Source organism: Gymnoscopelus microlampas (genome assembly GCF_963454915.1).
Source record: "Gymnoscopelus microlampas genome assembly, chromosome: 9".
NCBI lineage: Eukaryota > Metazoa > Chordata > Actinopteri > Myctophiformes > Myctophidae > Gymnoscopelus > Gymnoscopelus microlampas.
In genome coordinates this window covers 57,338,666-57,364,490 of record NC_139946.1, presented here as the reverse complement: position 1 = coordinate 57,364,490, position 25,825 = coordinate 57,338,666, and the positions used below count along the sequence as shown (strand labels likewise).

The window sequence follows — 25,825 nt, the reverse complement described above, 5'->3', positions numbered from 1 at the left end:
ATATATATATATATATATATATATATATATATATATATATAACAGAGATGTAAAGTAGCAGATTTTACCAGCTGAGATTGAAAAAGCATAAAGCCAAAAAAACAAACGGAAAAGAAGATTTTTGGGGGATTGAGCCTTTAAATCCAGCATGTTAATAATAATGAGATGGTTTATATATAAATGACACAGTTCAATGATTAAACCCAGAATTATAAAAGAAACATTTTTACAACCAAACATGGAATGAACGTAAACAAACATCAAGATGGGTTTTGGTTGAAATGTCCCTTTAAGACGTCAACTTAACCACTCTGTTTTAGTCCTTCTTCTGTTGGGGGGGAGAGAGGGGGGGTCCTCACATCATGTGACAGGAAGTCCGGTGGTCCAGTGGGAGGAGCTTCCGATTGTCTCCGATTGGTCGATGAAAAAGGCACTTAAACATTGATGAGATGAAAACAAAAGAGAGAGAGAGAGACGGCTCAGAGGAATACGGTGTCTCTCTCTCTCTAGACTAATCCTAAAACTCTGTCATTTCTGCCTCCTCTGTCCTCCAGCGTGTTACAGGGACATTGGTGACCTGCAGAAATCTGTGACCATCCTGTGGACTTCACATCGATGTCAATGTGTTAAGGTTTGTTTGGTAACACTTTAATCTGGTTGAACGTGAACACATGAACCTGGTTGGCATTTTTCAAGATGGTCACATATTTCCGCAGGTCACCAGTTTCACTGTAACACGTCAGAGGAGGAGGAGGCGGCAGAAATGTGAGAGTTGTAACTTTTTCTCTGTAGGTACGTCCACACATACGTTCCATCCACTGCCATTATATGGGGTTTTTCCCCATAGGGTGCATCCACACATAAGATGCAAGTCATCAGAAGTCCCATCCACTCCCATGTTATAGGAAACACTGGAAAAACCGCCCGATGCCCGTCTGAAACTCATATCCGGGTTCCGCTTTTCATTGAGTAACGGCCAGAAAAGGCCGGACAACTAGCGTCAACTTGTATTTCATGTGTGGATGCACCCATATGATGATATAATGTATTATTTCATGTGTGGATGCACCCATATGATGGATGGAACTTCCGGCCACTTGTCACGTATGTGTGGACGTTCCTTCTCACTGTCGGCTGGAAATTAACCGACTGCTTCCTGTCTTAACAGGAAGTACAGGATGTTCCCGTACCTTGTACTTCCCGGTACTTCCTGGTACTCAAGTCACTGTCGGGCAGAAACCTTGTATCTCCACTTTGCGGCATAACTTTTTAACGTATGTTTTAGTTTTCTTCCGTACATTAATGCCCTTTCACATCATACTAGTGTCACATCATACTAGTGTCACACAGAACCAGCAGAAATAGCCGCTCTAGACCGGTTATTTTCGGGAAGAAAAAAAAGAGAGAAATAAATCAAATTGAAGTGATTAGTTTGTGTTTGTGTTTCATAAATATGTAACCAATATTTTTTTGTTAAATCGTGTAAAATGTGTGCAAATCTTTTATTTTAAAGCGAACATTTTTTTTAACTCTGTTACAACTTCTGGGGGTCCCTGGAACAACATATTTTTACATGGGGGTCCACGGTCCAAATACATATCGTTTTTGAGAACCACTGATATTATAGCAACATACGTTTTGTTTTTCCCTTCAAAAAAACAGTTTATTAGACATTTGTAGAATCCACCAGAAGCAAAGATTTGAGTTACAAATGTTCACTTTAAAAATATATATATTTTAAGATTTGCACACATTTACACCATTAAAAAAAAACCCACAGCAGATCTACAAGCTCATATTGCGGCACGCGATATGAGCTTGTAGATCTGCTGTTTTTGAATAGCCAAATAAATGTTAAAATGACACACAGATGTTCTGAAAAGTAACCGTTTTAGACACAAGGTTTCCACCTGACAGTTCCTGTACTTAGACAGCTTTTTTTATTTTTTTATTTAAAATGTTTATGTCCATTTATGGAGAGGAGGTTTAAGCTCCCATCGCTGGCCGGTCCGTGTCCTTCTATTGGCCGTCCAGTTAGCAGAGCTGCTTTGTCATTGGTCCGTTGGGCTTTGGCCGGGGGGGGGCGGGCCAGTCAGAGCCTTATAAAGGTGGGGGGGGGGGAGGAGCCGGGGGCGGAGCTTCTCCACAGACAGCAGCACAGAAGGGGAGGGGCTTTGGTCCCACAAGGTTCACAAAGAACCTTATTTTATTACATCGACGCCATGTCGATCTGAATGTACAGCTGTCTCACACCCACCTACACACACACACACACACACACACACACACACACACACACACACACACACACACACACACACACACACACACACACACACACACACACACACACACACACACACACACACACACACACACACACAGTATTAGAATACTTGTGAGGACATCATTTTAAGAGAGTGAATGAATGCCATTTTTAACCTTACAACTAAAGCCGAAAAGTTGCTGATCTACAAGCTCACAACGCGTTGTAGTGCGACGTGTTATGAGCTTGTAGATCCGATATTTTTTCCGGTGCACGATGCAACGTGTTAATCAGGCATAACTCTATCTCTAATCCTAAACATAACTTCTAAATGTCTAATCATAACCCCAAGCTCAATCTTTTTTTAAATTGTAAACGTATCTCTAAACAGATGTTTTTCAACCATGAAACACATCTCCCCCATTTTAAAACCATTCCCCTTTACACTAGCGGAGATGATGTTTCACTTAAGTGACCAGGGTTCAAATCCTGGGTGTTACACTGACGTGTGTGTGTGTGTGTGTGTGTGTGTGTGTGTGTGTGTGTGTGTGTGTGTGTGTGTGTGTGTGTGTGTGTGTGTGTGTGTGTGTGTGTGTGTGTGTGTGTGTGTGTTGGGCTGATGTTACTTTGAAGTGGGTAGGGACTAACTCTGAGGCGATGGCTGTCTCAGAGGACTTTATATCTGACCCCAGTATCTCTGTCAGAGCATCTATGACTGTGTGTGGAACAGAACACCAACTCACACTGACTAATGCCCGAGGTCGCCTCTTATGGGCACAACAGCAAAGGCAGCGACAACACTGGACTAGAGCCATATGAAATCCGTTTTATTTTTTTCCCAATTCCGTTTTATTTTTTCCCAAATTCTGTTTTTTCCATTTTAATATTTCTGAATTCTGTATTTTGCTTTTTATGCTCATTTTTACCATAAAAAAAAGTGTCTGGTAAGTGGAAATGAATAAATGTTCAAGATATAACAGTCCATACATGGCCCTTGTTGTGTTATACGCAAAAATGTTCCCAAAATAATTCGGTGACTTCGGTCTGAGCATGCGCAAAATGGCGTCGCGCATGTATTATTGTTTCTATCGTCTTTCTAAGACTATTTCTACGTGGATTTTACTGTTTATAAAGTAGGATGTGGCCATGCAAAATGGTGGTGTCCCGTGGATTTGTAAAAATTCGCGGTAAAAAAAAATATTTTACCGCGATTTTTTTTTTTTTTCAAATTCTGCAATATTCCGTGTTTTATTCCAATTCCATTTTTATTGGTAATTTCCGCGATTCCGTCCGCGATTCCGTTAACACGGATTTCATATGGCTCTACACTGGACCGAGCTGAGGTTGCAAGGGAAGACTGCATGTCTCCCTGCTGTCCATTCTGTCTCTCTCTCTGAAGACTGCATGTCTCCCTGCTGTCCATTCTGTCTCTCTCTCTGAAGACTGCATGTCTCCCTGCTGTCCATTCTGTCTCTCTCTCTGAAGACTGCATGTCTCCCTGCTGTCCATTCTGTCTCTCTCTCTGAAGACTGCATGTCTCCCTGCTGTCCATTCTGTCTCTCTCTCTGAAGACTGCATGTCTCCCTGCTGTCCATTCTGTCTCTGTCTCTGAAGACTGCATGTCTCCCTGCTGTCCATTCTGTCTCTGAGACCGCATTTCTCCCTGCTGTGGATCATTCTGTCTCTCTCTCTCTCTCTGAAGACTGCATGTCTCCCTCCCACCATTCTGTCTCTCTTTCTGAAGACTGCATGTCTCCCTGCTGCGGATCATTCTGTCTGTCTCTCTCTCTCTCTCTCTCTCTCTCTCTCTCTCTCTCTGAAGACTGCATGTCTCCCTCCCACCATTCTGTCTCTCTTTCTGAAGACTGCATGTCTCCCTGCTGCTTTAAATGTTTCTTTAGACAAATGCATTGTTGTCTTTACTCTGAAAGCAAGGTTGCAGGTTTTACCATCTAAACTTAACCTCTCCATCTGGTTTCCAGGCAACCATGCTCCTCACTGTATACATCATGGTCATGAACAAATAGCTGAAACCATGTCCCACATCTTAAACGGGTGCCATGTATACAGGGGACTCTACATAAGTAGGCATGACAGAATAGTGAATCTGATATCAAAAGATATCACTTCTATTTTCAGGTCCTCCATCATGCTGTATAAGCATTCTACTGTGAAGCCGAGCATGTTTAACCTGTGTAATGATGATTCTGTGTTCTCTAACATTATAACATGTTTAACCTGTGTAACGATGATTCTGTGTTCTCTAACATTATAACATGTTTAACCTGTGTAATGACGATTCTGTGTTCTCTAACATTATAACATGTTTAACCTGTGTAATGATGATTCTGTGTTCTCTAACATTATAACATGTTTAGCCTGTGTAATGATGATTCTGTGTTCTCTAACATTAGAACATGTTTAACCTGTGTAACGATGATTCTGTGTTCTCTAACATTATAACATGTTTAGCCTGTGTAATGATGATTCTGTGTTCTCTAACATTATAACATGTTTAACCTGTGTAATGATGATTCTGTGTTCTCTAACATTATAACATGTTTAACCTGTGTAATGATGATTCTGTGTGCTCTAACATGTCAGCTAACACCCTGATGTCATTGTTGTTAATGAAAACCATAGGGAGGTGTTCATTCTGGAGGTCGGCTGTACTTTTGATTACAGCTTAGAGGAAGCCTTCCTAACCAAAGTGCTAAAATATCATCAGCTAGAGCAGACCATCTCTCAGCTAGGCTACAGATGTAAACTTTTTTATCTTTGGTAGTCTCTAGGACACAAGTTGGTTGTGAAGGGCCTGCAAATGGCCGTCCTCTCCAAAAGGAGGGCTAAACAATTAGCAAGGTACTGCTCAATATCAGCTATTATAGGAAGACGCTCTATTTGGTATCAATATTCTGCCTTACATGCACTTTGTAACTGTCTGTTTTCCCTTTATCTGACTGCAGTGTTTATGTCCTTTGTACAAGGCATTCTTGTACTTCTGTTTATGTGGACATAAATATTTCAAGTGTGTGTGTGTGTGTGTACCTGTGTGAAGATGTTGTGTGTCTGGCTGAGGACCCATCGTGTATCGGCATCGGGAGCGACCAGCAGTTTGATGGTTCCGATGTAAACGTCTGTGCAGAGAGTCCAGAAATGAGGCTCCTGGATGTTATACACACCCTGGAGCTGTTGTACCTGTACACACACACACACACACACACACACACACACACACACACACACACACACACACACACACACACAGAAAGTGTTACAGTAATCTCGCGACCGGACACATTCTTTTTCCTCTACTACGACACCCCTGTGTGTAATGAGTGTGTGTGTGTGTGTGTGTGTGTGTGTGTGTTGGGAGGAGAGCAGACATAATGATTACAGATTTTTTTAATCAATAATGAATGAATTCAAACTAAGATAAGATGATAAACATGGTGTTCTTACCCTCTGGTAGCACTCAGGCAGGGTGTGGTCTAGAGAAGGAGGAGTTCTCTGCATCAGGATCCCGATAGACTCCCTCAACAATGGAACCACACTGAAAGGTCAAAGATCACACACAGGTCAAACACAAAGGTCATGAACATAGATATATAAACCTAGACACCTCATTGGCCGATGCAGTTCATAGATATATTACCCTAGACACCTCATTGGCCGATGCACTTCATAGATATATAAACCTAGACACCTCATTGGCCGATGCACTTCATAGATATATAAACCTAGACACCTCATTGGCCGATGCACTTCATTGGAGCGACCAGTCTTTTCCGGGACTTGGCAGAATCTAGTCGTATGAAAACCTTCATATCTTTATACAGCTTGCCTTCTCCAAAATGGCGGCCGAGGTTGTGTCTGTTGGCTGTTTTTAAAGGTATCTGTTAAAGGGCTATTTAATTTAAAGTCTACACAGGCTTTTGTGATTCACTCCAGACAGTTTATTAAGTTCAATGAATTAATAATAATGAATTGCATTTTTATAGCGCTTTTCCAAGTGCTCAAAGCGATTTACAGCGCTATGGTTCATTCATTCATACATTAGGAGGTGAAGCGGTGAACAGTCGACCCCAGCGTCCTCACTTTTCCCACATTCACACCAATGGTGGCAAAGCTAGAGCTGACCCACTCATTGGAGGCAATGTAGGGTTCAGTGTCTTGCTCAAGGACACTTCTACACTAACTCAGGGGGAGCCCGGGATCGAACTGGGAACCTCACGTTACCATCCAGCCGCTCTACCCCTGAGACCTACCTACCACCAGAATTAGTTCAGTCACTAGAAGCAGAGACGTATGTTTTAAGAGTCTAACGTTCATTAGAAGTCACACACCTGTGACTGGCACACACCTGTGACTGGCACACACCTGCCTGCAAAATGGTACCAGGGCTGACATCAAATAATGTGTAATCTGCAAAACGGAACACCAGCTGTACTTGCCCTGTTGCACAGGCCTTATCCTGAAGGGACAAACGTGGCATCTTTCCATGAGGTCAGTGTTACTGCTTGGAGCATCAACACTAACTCAACAAAGTTGCAGAACCCATGTTCAGGTTCCAGTCACTCACCTGTGACTACTGACACACACCTCTCAGCAGGTATACTGGCAGGTCACTCAAAACAAGAGCGATTACCAACGCTCTTGGTAATCGCTTATTGGGTGATTTTGGCAAATTCTTTGGATCCGCTACCCACACGTTTAGCTGTGTTGCTCATTCCACGAATGCCCGATCCTTACAAGCCGCACCTCGTTGTAAAGGTGACTAATCAACGATAGAAATGATATAAAACACAATACCAATTGTTATTATTAAAGTTATTATTAAAGTATAATTGACAGAAGTTAAGTTTCCGAACTTTTTTTGAGCAGTTTATATATTCAAAGATTTGCACAAATTTTTATGATTGTTGTTTTTTTTTAATTGCAGATCTACAATATCTGCTATTTCTCAATAGAAATGTAAAGTGACACAGATGCGTTCCCGGGGTTGAATGGGTTAAGATGAGAAGACTGTGTTTCCATTAGAGAACATGAAGTATGCTATGAGCTCACAGCTCACACAATGTTCAGCGCTTTGGTTAAAGGAATTCTGTTCAGACCCAGAGTTACTGTGGTTCACCACACACACACACACACACACACACACACACACACACACACACTAGAATGTATAAACGTTAAGCCAGGTTATCATGGCTCTAATGCAGTGGTTCTCAAACTATGGGGCACGGCCCCAAGTGGGGTCGCGGGCTCTGGCCTAGCGGTCCAGGCTCATACCACATAAACTGGTAATCCAGCATGACAGTGTGTCGCGGGTTCGACTCCCGTTCCCGACGACCTTTGCTGTATGTCTCCCCCCATCTCTCTTTCTCTCTCCATTTCCTGTCAGCCTACTGTCCTGACCAAATAAAGGCATAAAAGCCCCCCCCAAAAAAAGAAAATAGCAGATCTACAAGCTCATAGACCTAGTTGCTTTTCTCTCACAGAAACAACACTGTGTAGAAGCAGTGACCATGATGTGGCAACGTGCTAGATGAGGTCAAAGGTCACGGTACGGAGGCCTGTGAGGGTCAAACATCACAGAGTCATCAACCAGCTATGAGCCAAGGCCATTGGAGGACAGGTCTGTCATTAACGTGAAAGCCCCGCCCACCACAAAGCCAACACACACACACCAAACCACTGGAAGCACTTTGAAACATCTGGCTCAATGACACACACACACACACACACACACACACACACACACACACACACACACACACACACACACACACACACACACACACACACACACACACACACACACACACACACACACACACACACACACACACACACCCCTCCCGAACGTATGTCATTTTTCTTGTACATATTTCTTATGTCTCATACCAGTAACCTGTAAGCTGATTGTATGACATTCTGTATAGTAGTGTGTATATCTGTCTGTCTCTTATATGTATCATGATTTGTGTGCATGGGGAACTCATTTGAAACAAGCTCAGTGCTTTTATGAGTCTTCCAGTTTAGTAGACCTTGTATTGTGAATTTGTACTTCCATGTACTGTTGTTCTCATGTCTTACTAAATAAAGTACATCAATCAATCAATCACTCACACACACACGATCTGATCATTGTACTCAATATACAAATAGTCCATTTATCAGCCATGATCTTATCCTGTGTGACTTACAAGTGTGCGGTCAGAATAAGCATTAACGCATCCGTGTCAGTTAGATTTCTTTGGCTATTCAAAAATAGCAGATCTACAAGCTCAGAGTGTGACACTGAGTGCCGCACTATGAGCTTGTAGATCTGCCATTTGTTTTCAAAATAGAGTACAGAAGTCCTGACGTCACTCGTTCATCCCCAGGTTCATAAAGTAATGTCTCTATGGAGAATAACATTGTGTCATCTTAGAATCGTCTCATATAAGAATTGTGGTCCAAAAATAAACAAACTGTCTCTGTGATATTGTCAGGGAGGAGGTTCTGTATCGTTTATGATAGTCAGTCACTTATAGTTGATACAGTCTGTTTCTGGTGAAAATGTAACTAATTTGTCGGAAGTAACATTATGGTTTTCTCACCGTCAGTTGATGCTTCATATCCATAAGAGTCAAACCACCGGGGTCATTTGTTTATTTTTGGAACACAGTTCTTATTTGACGTGATATTAAACACGTCTATGGGATTCAGAACGGGGGGGGGGGGGGGGGGGGACCGTGACCCAGGTAGGATGTGTAAATTACGTCAGACTTCGGTGCTCTATGGTGAATATATTTAGCACATCTTTGAATATATATATATATTTTCAAAGAAAACATTTTTAACTCAAAAATCTTTGCTTCTGGGGGATTCTACAAATGTCTTCTAAATCCTAACATTTAAAAAAAAACGTATGTTGCTGTAATATCAGTGGTTCTCAAACTTTATCATGTCAAAGACCCCCAACATGATATGTATTTGGCCACGGACCAGAGTCCTGCACGGGTCCAATTTTGAGAACCCTCGCCCACCCCGCCCGTCTATAATCAGATCCGTAGACCGACCCGTCACCCGTGATTATTTCAAAATACGATCCTGTAATGGACCTGTTGTCCGCCCGTTTACCCCGTGATTACAAGCAGAGTAAAATATAAATAGCCTACAGACAGACTCAATGTAAAAGTGTGTTGAAAAAGAGAGCAGCCTTCAACAAAGCCTTCAGAAATCAAGTGAAGACGGAGGGGTGAGCTTTAGCCACACGCGCGAACGTGCACATAAGCACTACGCATTGTGTCACTATTTACGTTGTCAGATGGTTTTAATCTGAAGGTTTAACAGGATGTTCAATGTGTTTTGTGAGTTCAGATAAGTGATCAGCGTGCTCCATGCCGTTGTGCTGTGTTAAGTTACACAAGTCACGTTGTTTGGGCAGAAACAGTGCTCTCTGATTTTCACCCTGTTTAGTTCAGACCCGCCCGTCCCCGTCAACGTATAAAAGTATATTTTTCACCCATCAAACGGGTATCCACGGGTACCCTGCCCGTTACAGGACCGCCACGGACCACCATGTCAAAATGTGTTGTTACAGGGACCATGTTGTTTGTAGAGTAAAGGGTACAAGGTGGTGTAGAGGGTGTAGAGTACAGGGTGGTGTAGAGGGTGTAGAGTACAGGGTGGTGTCAGGGAGGGTACAGGGTGGTGTAGAGGGTGTAGAGTACAGGGTGGTGTCAGGGAGGGTACAGGGTGGTGTAGAGGGTGTAGAGTACAGGGTGGTGTCAGGGAGGGTACAGGGTGGTCTTCAGTCCCACCCTGTGGTCTCTCCAGCTGCTCTGCTCCCAGTAGAACCACTAAACATGGTGCTGTGGTTTAACCCCACCCTCTGTGTGTGTGTGTGTGTGTGTGTGTGTGTGTGTGTGTGTGTGTGTGTGTGTGTGTGTGTGTGTGTGTACCTGACTCCTATGAGCAGAGAGATGAGCATGGAGCAGACAGGGTCAGCGATCATCAGGTCATATCTCTGCATCAGGAGAGCAGAGATGATCACTCCTATAGAGCCCAGTGTGTCCGCCACTATGTGCAGGAACACACCTGGAACACATTACATATTTTACATTACATTACATTACATTACATTACATTACATTACAGTCATTTAGCAGACACTCTATCCAAAGTGACTTACAATAAGTACATTCAACATATGTAGGCAAGAACACTACTAATCACCAGAAGTCTGAAGTGCATTCTCTTCTAAAACAAGCAACTACGAGTATACCTAGAGCTAAGGTAAAAGTGTAATATATCAGCTTCCTACTGTCTTAAACAGATGAGACACAATAGGACAAACAAATGAGCAAGAGCTAAAACAAATAAATGTATCAAATAAACAAGATCCAATAAAACAAGAGCTCGTATAACTAATTGACAACAAGTAAGAGGAAGGGTAGTGTTTCCTGAAGAGGAGGGTTTTCAGTGTCTCTGCTGTCCTGACATCAGTGAGGAGTTCATTCTACCACTGTGCATGGGCCTCAACATTTTGGACCAATTACTTTAATATCAATATTGTGGGGATGACTATTGGAACTTAAAATGTGTACACAATGATAACCACACACACACACACACACACACACACACACACACACACAGAGTATGTCTCTGTAGTTGACAGTGTATGACTGCCGCCTACTGGCCACAACACCACCGGCAGTAGAGTAGGAATCCTCTATTATGAAACAGAGCAGTACTACAGACAGACAGACAGACAGACAGACAGACAGACAGACAGACAGGTATATTCACCTTGTAGGATTTGTTTACTGGCACCTTTCCCTGGTGTGTGTTCATCTGAAACAACACATTAAACACACTTTTATAAATAACACCATATAAAAACATCACATCGTTTATGTTTTGAAACATTTTAACAACACAAGTCTTGTATGGGGGTCCATGGTAGAGATGGGGGGGGGGGGGGGGTACGTGGTAGAGATGGGGGGGGGGTCCATGGTAGAGATGGGGGGGGTCCATGGTAGAGATGGGGGGGGTACATGGTAGGTTTGGGGGGGGGGGACCAAATAAACTCCTAAACTAACTTTGTGAACTTTATTTCTAGAGATGCTCCGATCGATCGGCGACCGATTGCAATCAGCCGATAACCTCTATCAGCTTTGATCAGAGTGATCAGAAACAGATCGCCGCGGGCCGATCAGATGACGTTTCAACATAGATCATGTTATAGAGTTCATGGCCGTCTCTACATGTGGGTGAAAAACAAAACAACAATGACGTCATCGCTCTGGAGGTTTTACAAAGTGTTGGAGAAGGACATCAAATTTACCGTTTGGGTTCAGGGTTAACCGCTTCCAAAGCATTTCAACACCATGACAACACCAAGACATTTGAAATGTCACATCAAGGAATATGATGAGTATAAAACATCAGCTCGCGCTATATTGGATTAAAGCTAAATTAAATCTCACGACTGAAAATGTCCTAAATGTGCGATTTGTGAATCCTTGTGAAAGGATCCCCCACACGCACGCTAGCGCCGATTCCTAAACAATGAATACAATATGTAAAATTAGGACGCTTTAGTAATATTGTTCCTGCCGTTCTACATACTGCCCAACCATGTGAAGAAGACACAGATTCTTTGCTTTTATATGAAACATCCGAGACAATTAAGATATTATGGAAGATGCTTCTGAACATATTGCTAGTTTGACCACTTCAAATGCTCTAATCTTAAAATAACCGAAAAATAGCCTTTCTACAAGCTCTCAATGCGTCGCAGACGCATTGAGAGCTTGTAGATCGGCTATTTTTTGCTGCGCAACATGCTTCCATGGAAGATATGCTGGCTTCTATGGAATCCAAATGACTGAAATCAGTCTTGGCGACTGAGAACTTTAATCCATGCGCTAATAAGGCAGGGAAAGAGAAAGAAGAGCGTGCAGCAACCCAAACGTCACTCACTCAGCTGACCGTAACAGAGACTTTGAAACGACAGCATCCCTACAGCAACGACAGCTACAAACTAAAAGGATTAAATACAAAAGCAATGGAATTCATACAGTATGACTCCATCATCAGCCGCTGTCTGTTGTGGAAGACGTCGGGTTCAAACGCCTCGTTTCCAGCTTGGATCCACCATACACGCTTCCAGGTCTTAACATTTCACTGATGTTATACATGACCATATACGGGCACATCGAAAGCCTTATGGAGGACGACAAGATGGCGTCAACCGGCTTCACGAGAGACATTTGGAGTTCCAGTGTGTCTCCTTTGTCCATGTCAGTGTTGATTTAGTCTACAAAAACTATGACAAAAAATGTTGGACTACCTTTTTTCACTGAAAAAAACGAAATAAAAACGAAATAAAAACTAAGCCATGATGACTAAAACTAACACTACATTTATTGACATTTTCGTCAACAAATAAAAAGTATACTAAAATGTTAGAGAGGGATCTAGTGGAGAAGAGATCCAGTAGAACTAAAAGACAAGTCACTTTATGTTTGGTTCCGCTCTGAAAATAGCAGATCTACAAGCTCACAACGCATTGCACTGCGACGCGTTGTGAGCTTGTAGATCGGCTATTTCCACATGCACCAAGTGTAAAATCAGCCATTACGACGCCATCAAGGCACCGCCAACATACACTTTAGTCGACTAAATCAACTGTAGATTTAGTCTGCTATAATCTTATGATATTTAGTCGACTAAAACTAGACAAATACTAAAACATTTCAGATGACTAAAATATGACTAAAACTAAATGGAATTTTATTCAAAAGACTATGACTAAAACTGAGCCTAACTGTGCAGTTTATTGATGAACAGTTGGAGATGAACTTGTGTTTCACTCTGGGTCACACACACACACACACACACACCGTGGAAACTATGGCTGAGGCTTTCAGAGCCGTGTTCACAGCATGGGGATCCCAAAGAGAAATTCTACGGGATAATGCCAGGAATATGGAGAAGGCTATGAGGGATGCAGAAGTCTCGTGCATGGCTCACACACACTCCAGCTCGATGTGAACAAGGGCGTTTTGGCACAGCGTGCCATCACTGATATCATCACAACTGGGCGACGCATCGTCGGTCATTTTAGACGTTCTCAGCTTGCCTACTCCAGACTGTTCCATATTCAGAACGAAATTAACGGCCCTGACCATCACCTCAAACGGCTCCAGCAGGACGTCCCCACCCGGTGGAACAGTACTGTTGCTACGCTTTAATTCGTCTTCTGGAGAAAACTCAAGAGACTGACCATGGTGTGAAAACAACCAAAGCTGTGAAGAAGAGATTCAGTGACATTGAATCTGAGCGTCTGTACACCCTGGTGACAGTCCTCCATCCAAGGTGAGAACTTCACATTCGTGTGTGTGTGTGTGTGTGTGTGTGTGTGTGTGTGTGTGTGTGTGTGTGTGTGTGTGTGTGTGTGTGTGTGTGTGTGCGCGTGCGTGCGTGCGTGCGTGCGTGCGTGCGTGCGTGCGTGCGTGCGTGCGTGCGTGCGTCGACAGAGAGAAGAGACGAGAGACATATTATTATTATCTAGTAGCTTTGGCCTAAATGATTGATAAAAGAGGCTATGCTTAAAGATAAAATTGAACAATAGTGTTGTGTTGTGTTATCCTGTAGTGTAGGATAGGATGGTTTGCATTTCACTCAAATTCACCTGAATTTGATTTATAAATAAGTAGTTAATATAAACTATAGAATAAAAACACATGTGGACTATGCTGTGAGGCCAGGCAAGCCCATGACTCATCAAAAGTTAAGCAAGACCTACGAAGTCCATCATGATGAATGAATGAATGTTTCATGTTGTTTTGTTCTGATAGGTATAAAGACACATGTTGTTTTGTTCTGATAGGTATAAAGACACATGTTGTTTTGTTCTGATAGGTATAAAGACACATGTTTCCACGGCGCCCTCAAGCCACAGATACGGTGCTTTCTGACGTCCTCCTGGACACTGCAGAGGAGCAACAGACTTTAGCAGCGAGCGGCTCAGACACAGAGCCCCCACAGAAGGTACCACCAACTGGCTTACAGGCTATATATGATGAACTGTTGGCTGAAGATGGGCAACATGAAGCCGCTGACAACACAACATCACAGATAACTATAAGTATCTATCAGAGACAGTTATCCCAGGAAAACAACAACCACTTGCTTTTTGGAAGGACAATAAAGGCCTCTTTCCTGCTCTCTCACAAGCAGCACCATCCTATCTCTGTGCAGCTTGCACTAGTGTAGATAGTGAGCGTCTTCTCAGTACAGCAGGACTTATTGTAGATGAGAAGAAGAACAAGTTAACTCCCAAAAATGCTGAGATGTTTCTATTTACCAACATAAACCTGCCATTCATGCTGCTTAATCAGAAGTAAGCTTTGTGAACTCTAACCTCTCCCTCTCCCATTCTTTCTAAAAGTCACAAGAAATGCCTCAGGACATATAACCATTATCCATTATCCATTATCCATTATCCATTATCCAGGCCTACAGATAGAGCTGCAATGTTTATTTTCTTTTCTTTTGTATTTACTGTGCACTTTATTGCCCATGGCTCTCTCTCTCCCTACTCTCTAAAGAGTACATAAACTACCTCAGCTGACATAATGTTATAGATAGATAGACCTACAGACAGAGATAAACTACCTCAGCTGAAATAAAGTTATAGATAGATAGACCTACACACTACACAGATATTATATATTGTTATATTATTGCTGTGAACTTGTTTGCCCACTTATTATTGTGTCTGTTAGTTTCTACATGCAGACAAACTGACTTGAAACTATATTTTATATTTTTGTTATATCCTGTTTATGTTGCAGTTTGAGTTTATTTGTTGACAGTAAAGCTACAGTATAAGTTCTGTCTCTAGAGAGAATGTTTCTCATGTGACTGTGTGTACATTAGTTATTCTCATTTTTATTTTATGACGTATTTATAAAATGTTTCCACAAAAAAAGCTTGCATACAGTAAGCAGTTCTCTAAGAAAGAGATAGACTAGAGAGAGTGAGATGTTTATTGTTGGTGAACATGTTGTGTGTTGTACAGAATGAGCACATAATCTATTTTTTATTTTAAGATTTAATTAATTAAGTTGTTCTAAGTTGTGCCTCTAAGAGAGTCTGTAGAGACTGAAATGTTTATGGCTGTCTGTTGGTGCACATATTGGCCCTCATTTATCAACGCGGTGCAGCCCGAATAATGAGCGTACAGCGAGATCACCGCACCTTTCGGCATTTATCAATATATCCTGACGTGGGCTTCATCCTACGGTACGCTGAAATCTCACGTCTGGTCGAGACCAGTTGTTGACGTTGGCTGCACCCGTTTATTCCATTCTAGACCTGCGGAGCAGCATTGTCTGACTGTCTGACAAGCATCTGGACACACAATCCACTCCTAAATCTGTATATCTACACTAATAAATAATCGCTGTGAAAATATAACATTTTATAAAGTAATTTAAACAAACTGCTTTAACAGTCATTCAGATAAGATTGTAGATCTGTCTGTATTGAAAATAGCAGATCTACAAGCTCACAAGCCAGCGTTGCATCGCGACGAGTTGTGAGCTTGTAGATCTGCTATTTTCAAAAATATACGAGCGCTTTTGCGCCGGCGGCCACCTTTTCATGGACAGTGAGGTCTACAAACTTACAGTAGCTTGTCCTATGTTATGGAGTTATGTCATAGAGAGTTATGTAGGCTACACAACCTGGCTGGGTTAAGGATATAAACCCGACGCTCCAATATTAACGTGGCGGCACGGAATCACTGCATTCCGCCCGAGTCTCATGTACCGCTACGCTACGGACACGGACATGAAAGACAAAGTTGGGCGGGCGCGTGTGTGTGTGTGTGTGTGTGTGTGTGTGTGTGTGTGTGTGTGTGTGTGTGTGTGTGTGTGTGTGTGTGTGTGTGTGTGTGTGTGAGAGAGAGAGCGAGAGAGCAAGAGAGAGAGGCATGACATTTATCAACGCTGGGACCAAGTGTAAGCTCGGATCAGCTGTGTAGGATGCGTTTATAAATGTGACTTCGACGTTGGTGTACGGCCGAATATATGGAAAAATATACGCTGGTTTATACGCTGCGTTGATAAATGAGGGCCATTGTGTGTTGTACACATAATTATATGTTTTATCTTTCCACAGGAAAGCTACAGTTTACTGTAAATCTCCAAGTTGTGTCTATAAGAGAGTCTCTAGAGTGTGAAATATTGCACGCTGCCTCAGCCTGCAATAAAACACTTGTCAATTCATGTTACTTTCTCATCTCCTCATTTTTATACTTAATATACAATGTCAATGTTGTGTAAGAAGAACCATTACATATATAAATGCTGCTACAGTAACAGAATAAGTAGAAGAATGTATGGATTTAACTGTGATCGGTAAGATCGGGATCGGCAGATACTGCTTCCAGTGATCGGTCCCAAACATCTTAATCAGAGCATCTTTATTTATTTCTCCTCTAACAGTTGGTATTGTATTTCATATCGTTGGAGATCGTGATTAGTCAACAAGGTACAACTCATGGATGAGGTCTGTGGTGCTACATCACACAGTGTAGAAGTGGATCACTCACCGTGACAGGGTGGCTCGTCATGAGCGTGCCCGTGACCTCCGTGAGAGTGCCCGTGTCCTTCGTGGGCGTGCCCGTGTCCTTCGTGGGCGTGGCCGTGACCTCCGTGGGCGTGGCCGTGATGACTGTCCCCGTGTTTGGAGGCGTGGTCGTGTTTGGAGGCGTGGTCGTGGGTCGCACTGCCGTTAAATAGAGCATGACTGTGACCATGACCTGAGAGACAGACAGGATGAGAGACAGACAGGATGAGAGAGACAGGATGAGAGACAGACAGGATGAGAGAGACAGGATGAGAGACAGACAGGATGAGAGAGACAGGATGAGAGACAGACAGAGAGAGACAGACAAGAGTGAGACAGGATGAGAGACAGACAGTCAAGGATCTTGCACAGTGGGTCAGTATGTTGTCCACATGTTGTCCTATAACTCTTGAACCATACAGTAGGTCATACAATAAACATGTTTTATTCTCTGGATTCCTTAATTCAGGAGCAACTTATAGGCAAATATATACAAAGCCGCTCCTTCTCAGCCAGGCTTGGCGTTCGTGGAACTGAATAAACCAGGCTGAACAGCGCAGGCTTGTCAAACCTGGATTTGCCTTTTAAACCAGGATAATGTAATTCCGCTTTCGTGAAATAGACCCCTGGTGATTGTTTCACACAAACAATTCTCAACCTGTTGTTTTGCGCTGGTTTCATCACACCCCACCCCCCCCTTGTGTGTTGGCTAGTGAGGCGTGTCCTAGTGAGACCTGACAGAATGGGGTTCATTGCGCGCATACTGGTTCTTATCAGTGTGACGTCGTCTATTAAGGGGTCTATTGTTTGAAGGGTTATTTCACTGCTACAGTGGAGCTACAGTAAAATGAAACACACACACACACACACACACACAGTACCTGAGTCTCCATGTGAGTGTCCATGTCCTCCATGTTGGAACACAAATATTCCCACCAGGTTGACCAACAGTCCAGCTATGCTGACCGGCAGCAAACGCTCATGATGCACGTCTGGAGGCTCCAGCGCCCTCTGGTGGCAAACATAGAAAGTACATGTTGATAAAGACCATAGAAACATCACATGTTCTCTCCTCTGTTCATACAGATATTTATATGTGATGTATTAATGTGTTACTATTCTGCTCTGTTCATGAACTCAATACAATGGAATGTTATCCTTTCAGCCTGAATGTTTTACTGTAATAATAATAAAAATAATAATAATAATAATAATAATACTACATTACCTCCACTCCTTCAGAGAAGATGAAGAAGGCTGTGAAGATGAGGAACAATCCATTTACGAAGCCTGCCAGGACCTCTGCACGCACATACCTACACACACACACACATTATACATCTGTTAGGACCTCTGCACGCACATACCCACACACACACACACACACATATATAATATATTATATACCTGTAAGGACCTCTGCACGCACACACCCCCCACACACATACACACACACACACACACACACATTATAGACCTGCCAGGACCTCTGCACACACACACCTATACTCATATTATTTCATGTGAAATAACAACCAAATGAATGTAGAACAAAAAACATGATCATTGTTCATTCATTAATAGTGTCATTAATGTCATTATTAATGGAGCTGCATTTAGCTGCAGGTGAAACATCACTTAAAGCAAACATTGAATACATGAACTATTCATTGTGACACATGTTTATATTGAGATCAATATGTGTGTGTGTGCGTGTGCGTGTGTGTGTGTGTGTGTGCGTGTGTGAGAGACCTTTGTACTCTTGATTAATGTAGCGTGTTGTGGTTTATCTGATCTAGGATCTGTTGTTAGGATTCAGAGCTGCTCTTTGGACACGTCTGACAAACTGTGTTCACAGACGTGCCCGTTAGGTACAGGTCATGTTCTACTTGCCCGTTAGGTACAGGTCATGTTCTACTTGCCCGTTAGGTACAGGTCATGTTCTACTTGCCCGTTAGGTACAGGTCATGTTCTACTTGCCCGTTAGGTACAGGTCATGTTCTACTTGCCCGAACAGTAAATGGTGATAGGTACAATTTCAATTACCGTTCATTTTAACACTCTTTTTTAAATGTATTTTACTTGTGAATTCTGGGGCTGAGAGATATGGACAAACCTCAATATTTATGCCAAACATCTCAATATCTATACAATTGACTTATTGTAAATTCCACAGACATCTTGAGTTGTGTTTATAGTGAACTAAAGACAGTTGCTTCCCCACTTAAACACACTTTTTAAAACTTTTAATCCATTTAGGGCAGGAACCCCTATTTGTAACTTTACCTTTCAGGACAGGAACCCCTTTGGGGGTTGTTCTTACTGTGTACAGTATATGTACAGTATAGTAACATACATTTTGTTGTAATTTTTGAAGTTTTTCAGAAAACTGAGGTCAGGATTTAGAAGGTGTTTTTAGAATGGGCCTCAGGTCTGAATGGGTTAATGAAAAATCAGAGACCATTAGGGTTTTCTGGAAGATGTATTGCATCACTAGTGTGACCACTTCATATACTCTCTCATCTTAAATTAATCACTACCCTAGGCGGGGTTGGTGAAAGGGTCTTTCTGTGTGGAGTTTGCATGTTCTCCCCGTGTCTCCTAGGATAGTTAATACCCTCACAAAAACATGCTGTAATCCTCAGGCATGCAAACTGGCTGGTGAAAAAGGTGACACTGTGCCTCGCACACTTTGTTTTTGTAATGGCTTGTTCAAAAACATTAATATAAACTTTACTGTGTTCCAAAATAGCCAGTTCAAGATGTAAAAACATATCAAATATTTTCCAAATGAGAGGAACGGTGTGTGTGTCTGTGTTTGTCCGGCGGTCTGCATGGTCGTGTGCTTGTTGGCTAGTCCTGCTTGTGCATGCTTGTTGATTCCCATAGAGTTGAGCCCGCTTGGAAATGGCAGCAAGAGTGGTGTGGGATAAAACAGTGCCATGCAAATTGTGCAACACAAAGTATGCGTATCTCTCATCATTAACATCAGTGATGTCAAATCACATTAAGGCCAGACGCCGGTCCCAAAGCCCTTCACCCAAGCACAACAGAATGTCAGTCTTCACCGTGAAACCTCGCCATAGTGATGACCAGCGGGCAGAAAGGATCACTGATTTGACAGCTGATAACCTGAGATATTATGCTTACTATCAGCGTGGTCGAGGAGAAAGGCTTTCGTGAGCTGATGACATTTTCAGAATACACGTGCTCTGTCGTCAAACAATCACAGCGCCACGAGAGAGAGAACATACGCTGAGGTAACCGGAACGATCGCCCCAAAACACACTCACCCCCATTTATTTTACTGAGGTTTTACATGTAGGAGTACCTGGCGGCCGCCGGATTTGATCCGGGGCGACCGTTTTTTTTTTGGGGCGAGCATCTCGCTGAGGTTACCAAACGCTCTGTAAGATGTTATAAAAGTTTATATGAGGCGGCCTGAGGCCTATAGCTACATATTGTTGAACATGTTGTGTTGTTACTATTATTATTTGCCATAGGGACAGAGAGCTCAGTCTGGCATTATTGTAAAAACGTCAGCCTCATTAGTTAGGCTGTAGCCTACGGATTAAACAAGTGTTCTGTGTTTAATAAACACATGTTTACAAAATAAAGTCTAATTTTTATCATCATTAGGGCTTTGATACAAAGTCTAAACATGATGGGTAAAGCTGAAGAAGTTGTGTCTCTTAAAGGAAAGCTCAATTTGTCTCTCCACTTTAACACAAACCGTTTTTTACCGTGTTTTCAGAGAGTAGAGCTTAGGTGCCGAACATGGTAAAAACTGTGTTATCAATCTTTTATTTTTTTCGTTTTTTTCCACAAGGGGGGGGGGGGCTAACACGACTTTGGAACGACCCACGGTGACTCTTAGAAGGAAGGGACACATGGATCACTGTGACAAAAAACCTGTCTCCAGTCCGCTCCCATTCTATCTCCTTGATAAAGACCTCTGTATTTCCTTAACTTTTTACAGTGGGCTCAATTATACAGATCAAAGTATTGTAATAAGTACCCAGATAAAGTATTCTTACTCAGATAAAGTATTCTTACTCAGATAAAGTATTCTTACCCAGATAGAGTATTCTTACCCGTATGAGAAGGAGTCGTTGGATCTCCATCTAGAGATGACTGAAGCAGCCAGACCAGCCAGCAGAGCCGTGCAGTCAAAGAACATGTGGAAGGAGTCTGAGATGAGGCCTAAACTAACAGACACACATGGAGACAGATACACAATGTTAACTACACACTACACAGTGCAGTCAAACAACATGTGGAAGGAGTCTGAGATGAGGCCTAAACTAACAGACACACATGGAGACAGATACACAATGTTAACTACACACTACACAGTGCAGTCAAAGAACATGTGGAAGGAGTCTGAGATGAGGCCTAAACTAACAGACACACATGGAGACAGATACACAATGTTAACTACACACTACACAGTGCAGTCAAAGAACATGTGGAAGGAGTCTGAGATGAGGCCTAAACTAACAGACACACATGGAGACAGATACACAATGTTAACTACACACTACACAGTGCAGTCAAAGAACATGTGGAATGAGCAACCAGGTAATAGATGTTGATAACAGCCTAAATACTGGTATCTGTATGGGTGAGTATGTCAGTCTATGTCATACCAAGTCATTTATCACAGGATGATGTCATTTAGAGCAGTGGTTTTCAACCATTTTCATATCATTGTCCATTATTTATTTGATGAACCATCGTTTGATGACATTTAGAGTCTCAGACCCAAGACTTAAAATATTTTGTTGTCGTAGGATTGTTCACAATTCCATCCATGCAGTGTTGATGTTGGTTCCATAGGAGAGATGACAGGCAAACGTTCAAACGATCAAAATAACAATTCTTTAATAAAGTAATGCAGATGTTTAACAATAATGTAACTCTTGAGAGCCTAAAATGAAACCAAATGAACCCTTACGGGTCAAGATTTACACATGTACAGTATTAAGGGTCCATTTGTGGTTACCAACTCTCCATCATTTAGCTGGGGACCACCTGAAACCCCCTCGAGGACCACTGGTGGTCCCCTGACCACTGGTTGAGAACCACTGATTTACAGTAATCCATTATTTTGTATTTTGAATGTTTCAATTTAATATTCTTACTGTAATATTTACAATATTATTGTACTAACTTGTAGCAGCACTTGATCAGTGGTTCTCAAACGTTTTAATTTCAAGGACCCCCAGAACTCTGAGAGTGTACAGATGGAACCAAATGGACCCGTAAGGTTGAGAAACACTGCTCTAAACCAGATCTACTATTATAGATGAGGGGGGGGGTACTAGTATAGAGCCCTGTGGGACCCCGGGTGTGGTCAAAAACAAATATAAACAAGGCGGTGCTTTGTTTAGATTTCCCCCAAGAATTTACATGTTTGACACTCTGAGATAAATGACACAAAACCATTCAATTCTATTTCACTGAGTTTTAAGCTCCACAATCTCTCTCTGTGTCACACACACACACACACACACACACACACACACACACACACACACACACACACACACACACACACACACACACCCTTGTGATGACATCAACATTTTAGGACGGCAATTTTAATAATGTCATCTTTTTAAAAAATTGCAATATTTTAACTCCAACACTAAAGCCGAAAAAAGCAGATCTACAAGCTCACAGCGTGTCGCAGCGTGCGTGACACATCGTGAGCTTGTAGATCTTCTATTTATTTTTGCTATATTCTCTAAATAATCTGAATATTTCCCTGATTGTAAACATAATTATCTCTAAAAATATGTTTTATTATCATAAAACCACCATTTCTCTGGTGAGAACCAGGAACATGTCCTTACAATTACTATTACTAATTTATTATTATATATTTATTTAGTAACTTATTATTACTATTATTCTACTGTAGATCCTCACAACTATAGTCACACACACACACACACACACACACACACACACACACACACACACACACACACACACACACACACACACACACACATTATATACAGCACTGTTTACTTCAGGTGTTTCCCCCCACACACACACACACACACAGTATGACAGACAGACACACACTTACTATATATACAGTACTGTTTACACGCATGTTATTACTTCAGGTGTTTCCCCACACACACAGTGTGACACACACACACACACACACACACACACACACACACACACACACACACACACACACACAGCAGTACACATACGTGGCAGTAGAAACAGGAACTAGAGGTTAGCATCAGACACAGGATTAGCACGTTAGCTCCATCATAATAACATGGTGACTGACCTGTTGCTCCAGATGCCCACAGTCAGCTCTACGAAGGCGAAGCTCAGGTTGAGACACAAGAAGAAGAACAGGTTCCTGGAGGTCTTATCGGCCAGGATAGATCTGATCAATAAATGCATTAAAACACCAGATCAATACTTTATCATCAATACAACATCAGCTATCAGTACACTAAACATGTGGCAGCATGTCTATCAGCTATAGAGTTATAACTAGTTAAAGTCACATGATAAAAGTATTAAAATGAGCCTCAGATCAAGACTATAATAGACGTTTTTGATCGAGGTTTTTTTTTATTTTCGTATCTATATGAGAGTCTTATCTCCAGCCTCTCAGTTTGACCTGGAACGTCACCAGTAAAGCCCCTATTTCTCCACACATGTATAAATGATAAATATAAGGTGTTTTACCCGCTTGCATCAAATGTTAACTATGTGTCCGGTGTGTGTGTGTAATGTATTAATGCATGTTATTCAATAAAGAAGTGTTTTAATCTCGTCTGTGGCCACACGCCTCGTTTACTTCCTGTTTACATTGAGTGTAATTCCAGCTTTCACCGGATGCGCCCCATGACTACCGTCCGTTGAGAACTTCCAACAGAATCGGCCACAGACGGCATTAAAACACTTATTTATTGAATAATATGGATTATTACATTACATAAACACACCAGACACCTAGTTAACATGTGTGTCAAGCGGGTAAAACAGGTTATATTTATCATTTGTTCATGTTTGGAAAAATACAGGCTTTGTTGGTGATGTTTCAGGGCTAAATGGAGGGGGTGGAGCTAAGACTCTGGTAGAGATTTATTTTTAAAAGTCAAAATCGATTATAATAAATCTACGAGAGTCTTGATCTAAAAGGCTATAAAGTCACATAAAAGTGGCGTTAAAATAGCAGATCTACAAGCTCACAACGCGTCGCAACGCGACGCGTTGTGAGCTTGTAGATCTGCTATTTTCTTTTGCTTATTCTCTAGTCCTTTAGTCAAAGTTAGCCCAGCTAGCTTTAGCCCTGATGCTAACCAACCACAACAGACACTAAGTATAATAATATATATAATAACTATTACGTCATCACTGTGTCAACAGACACCATGTGACTAAACATCTAAAGGAAACAATTATAAATATTTTAATTGAATTAATCTGTTGTTGTTGTTATTATTAAACACATTAAAACACAGCTAGCCAGCTAGAGCTAGCTAGGCTAACATTAGCTCCAATACACATGAATGGCATCAAGCAGCCGGCTAGTTAGGAAGACTAGCCTAGCATGCTAGCATGTGTTTAGTTTTTAATAATAAGAGAGTTTAACAGAACTGTTATAAGTTATGAATATTCATATATCTATATTTACCTGAACCATCCAGAGACTTTAACCAGCAGGTTGAGTTTAGCAGGTTTATATTCATCATCTTTCACTGACAGAGGCAACATCATGAGTGTGTGTAGTTACACCAAAACACACTCTCTCATACACACTCACACAGACAGACACACACACGCACACACACACAGCTGGGAGGAAAACACACACAGGAGACGACACACACTCAGCTGCTCGTTCCCATGACAACTATGGTCTGGGGCAGCGTGATGTAATATGAGAGTGACGACACTAAAGCATAGACTCCCATTGTAAGAGTGGAATGCGGAAGTCCTCTGTCTGTCTCAATGAGACAGTTCCAATGTTTGGAACTAACAGCCCATCGAGACCCCCGCTCGGCGGCAAGATCAAAGCGTGTCGTAACTCTCTCTCTCTATGGCTCTGGTCTGGGATCAATACCGTTTTCGGGGTTTCTGATCCGGTCTGGAACGGAAGTGATGATACGTCATCGTGGTGGCCGGAACCAACGAGCGGAACCACCGGTGCCGTGCATCTCCAAGATGATTGATTTTTGATCGAATACTTTATTTATAAGTTTGCAGAAAAAAACACATGAAAAGTACAGTTTAAATATGTTTATTAATCACATTAACTATGATGTCCATATTTTTGGGGCAAATAAAAAAATTAAACAAAATAAAAAAATACTTAAACAAATGAATAAAATAAAAAAATCTATTCTATCATCAAGTATTAAAAGATTCAACCGAAATGTTCTGCATCAAAACAACAACAAATTAAGATATTTTATAAATATGCACACTACTATAATTATTCATTTATTTATTATCTAATGAATCAAATCAGAAATTCATAAAACACATTCATTCATTCATTCAGAGGTAGAGTCCGTCCTAATGTAGTGAAGATCACCCTTTTCACAACATCCTGTCCATAAAGTAAAGGTATTCTCAGACACATACAGATGTTTGACATTTCACCGGAAAGTGACATTTTTAGGACGGGGTTGAATAACCTGTTTAAATGGTTTATTTATTCAACCTGTGGCCATGTTTTCCCTTTCAACCTGGGAGAGCCCCCTGGCGGCAGGTGCCAGTACTGCTCCGGGCTACGATGTGAAAACATGACACAGGCTGAATAAATAAGCGATTTAAACGGCTTTTTCAACTCCTTCGTAAAAAAATAACTTTCCGGTGAATTCTCAAACATGTGTCTGTATATCAGACTACGTTTACTTTATGGATACAATG

General features: G+C 41.8%; 1 protein-coding gene across 1 annotated transcript; it reads right to left on the bottom strand.

Annotated features, from left to right (window-relative positions):
• Positions 1-93: 93 nt before the first annotated feature.
• slc30a7 (solute carrier family 30 member 7) lies at positions 94-24,745 on the bottom strand. Its single transcript, XM_084067530.1, has 11 exons — positions 24,585-24,745; positions 23,223-23,324; positions 20,998-21,111; positions 18,132-18,219; positions 17,785-17,914; positions 16,887-17,096; positions 11,069-11,113; positions 10,219-10,354; positions 5,729-5,819; positions 5,315-5,464; positions 94-2,257 (listed from the first exon to the last, which is right to left on the bottom strand). The coding sequence occupies exons 1-11, from the start codon at positions 24,665-24,667 to the stop codon at positions 2,210-2,212; spliced, it is 1,197 nt and encodes a 398-aa protein (XP_083923656.1). The 5' UTR covers positions 24,668-24,745; the 3' UTR covers positions 94-2,209.
• Positions 24,746-25,825: the final 1,080 nt, after the last annotated feature.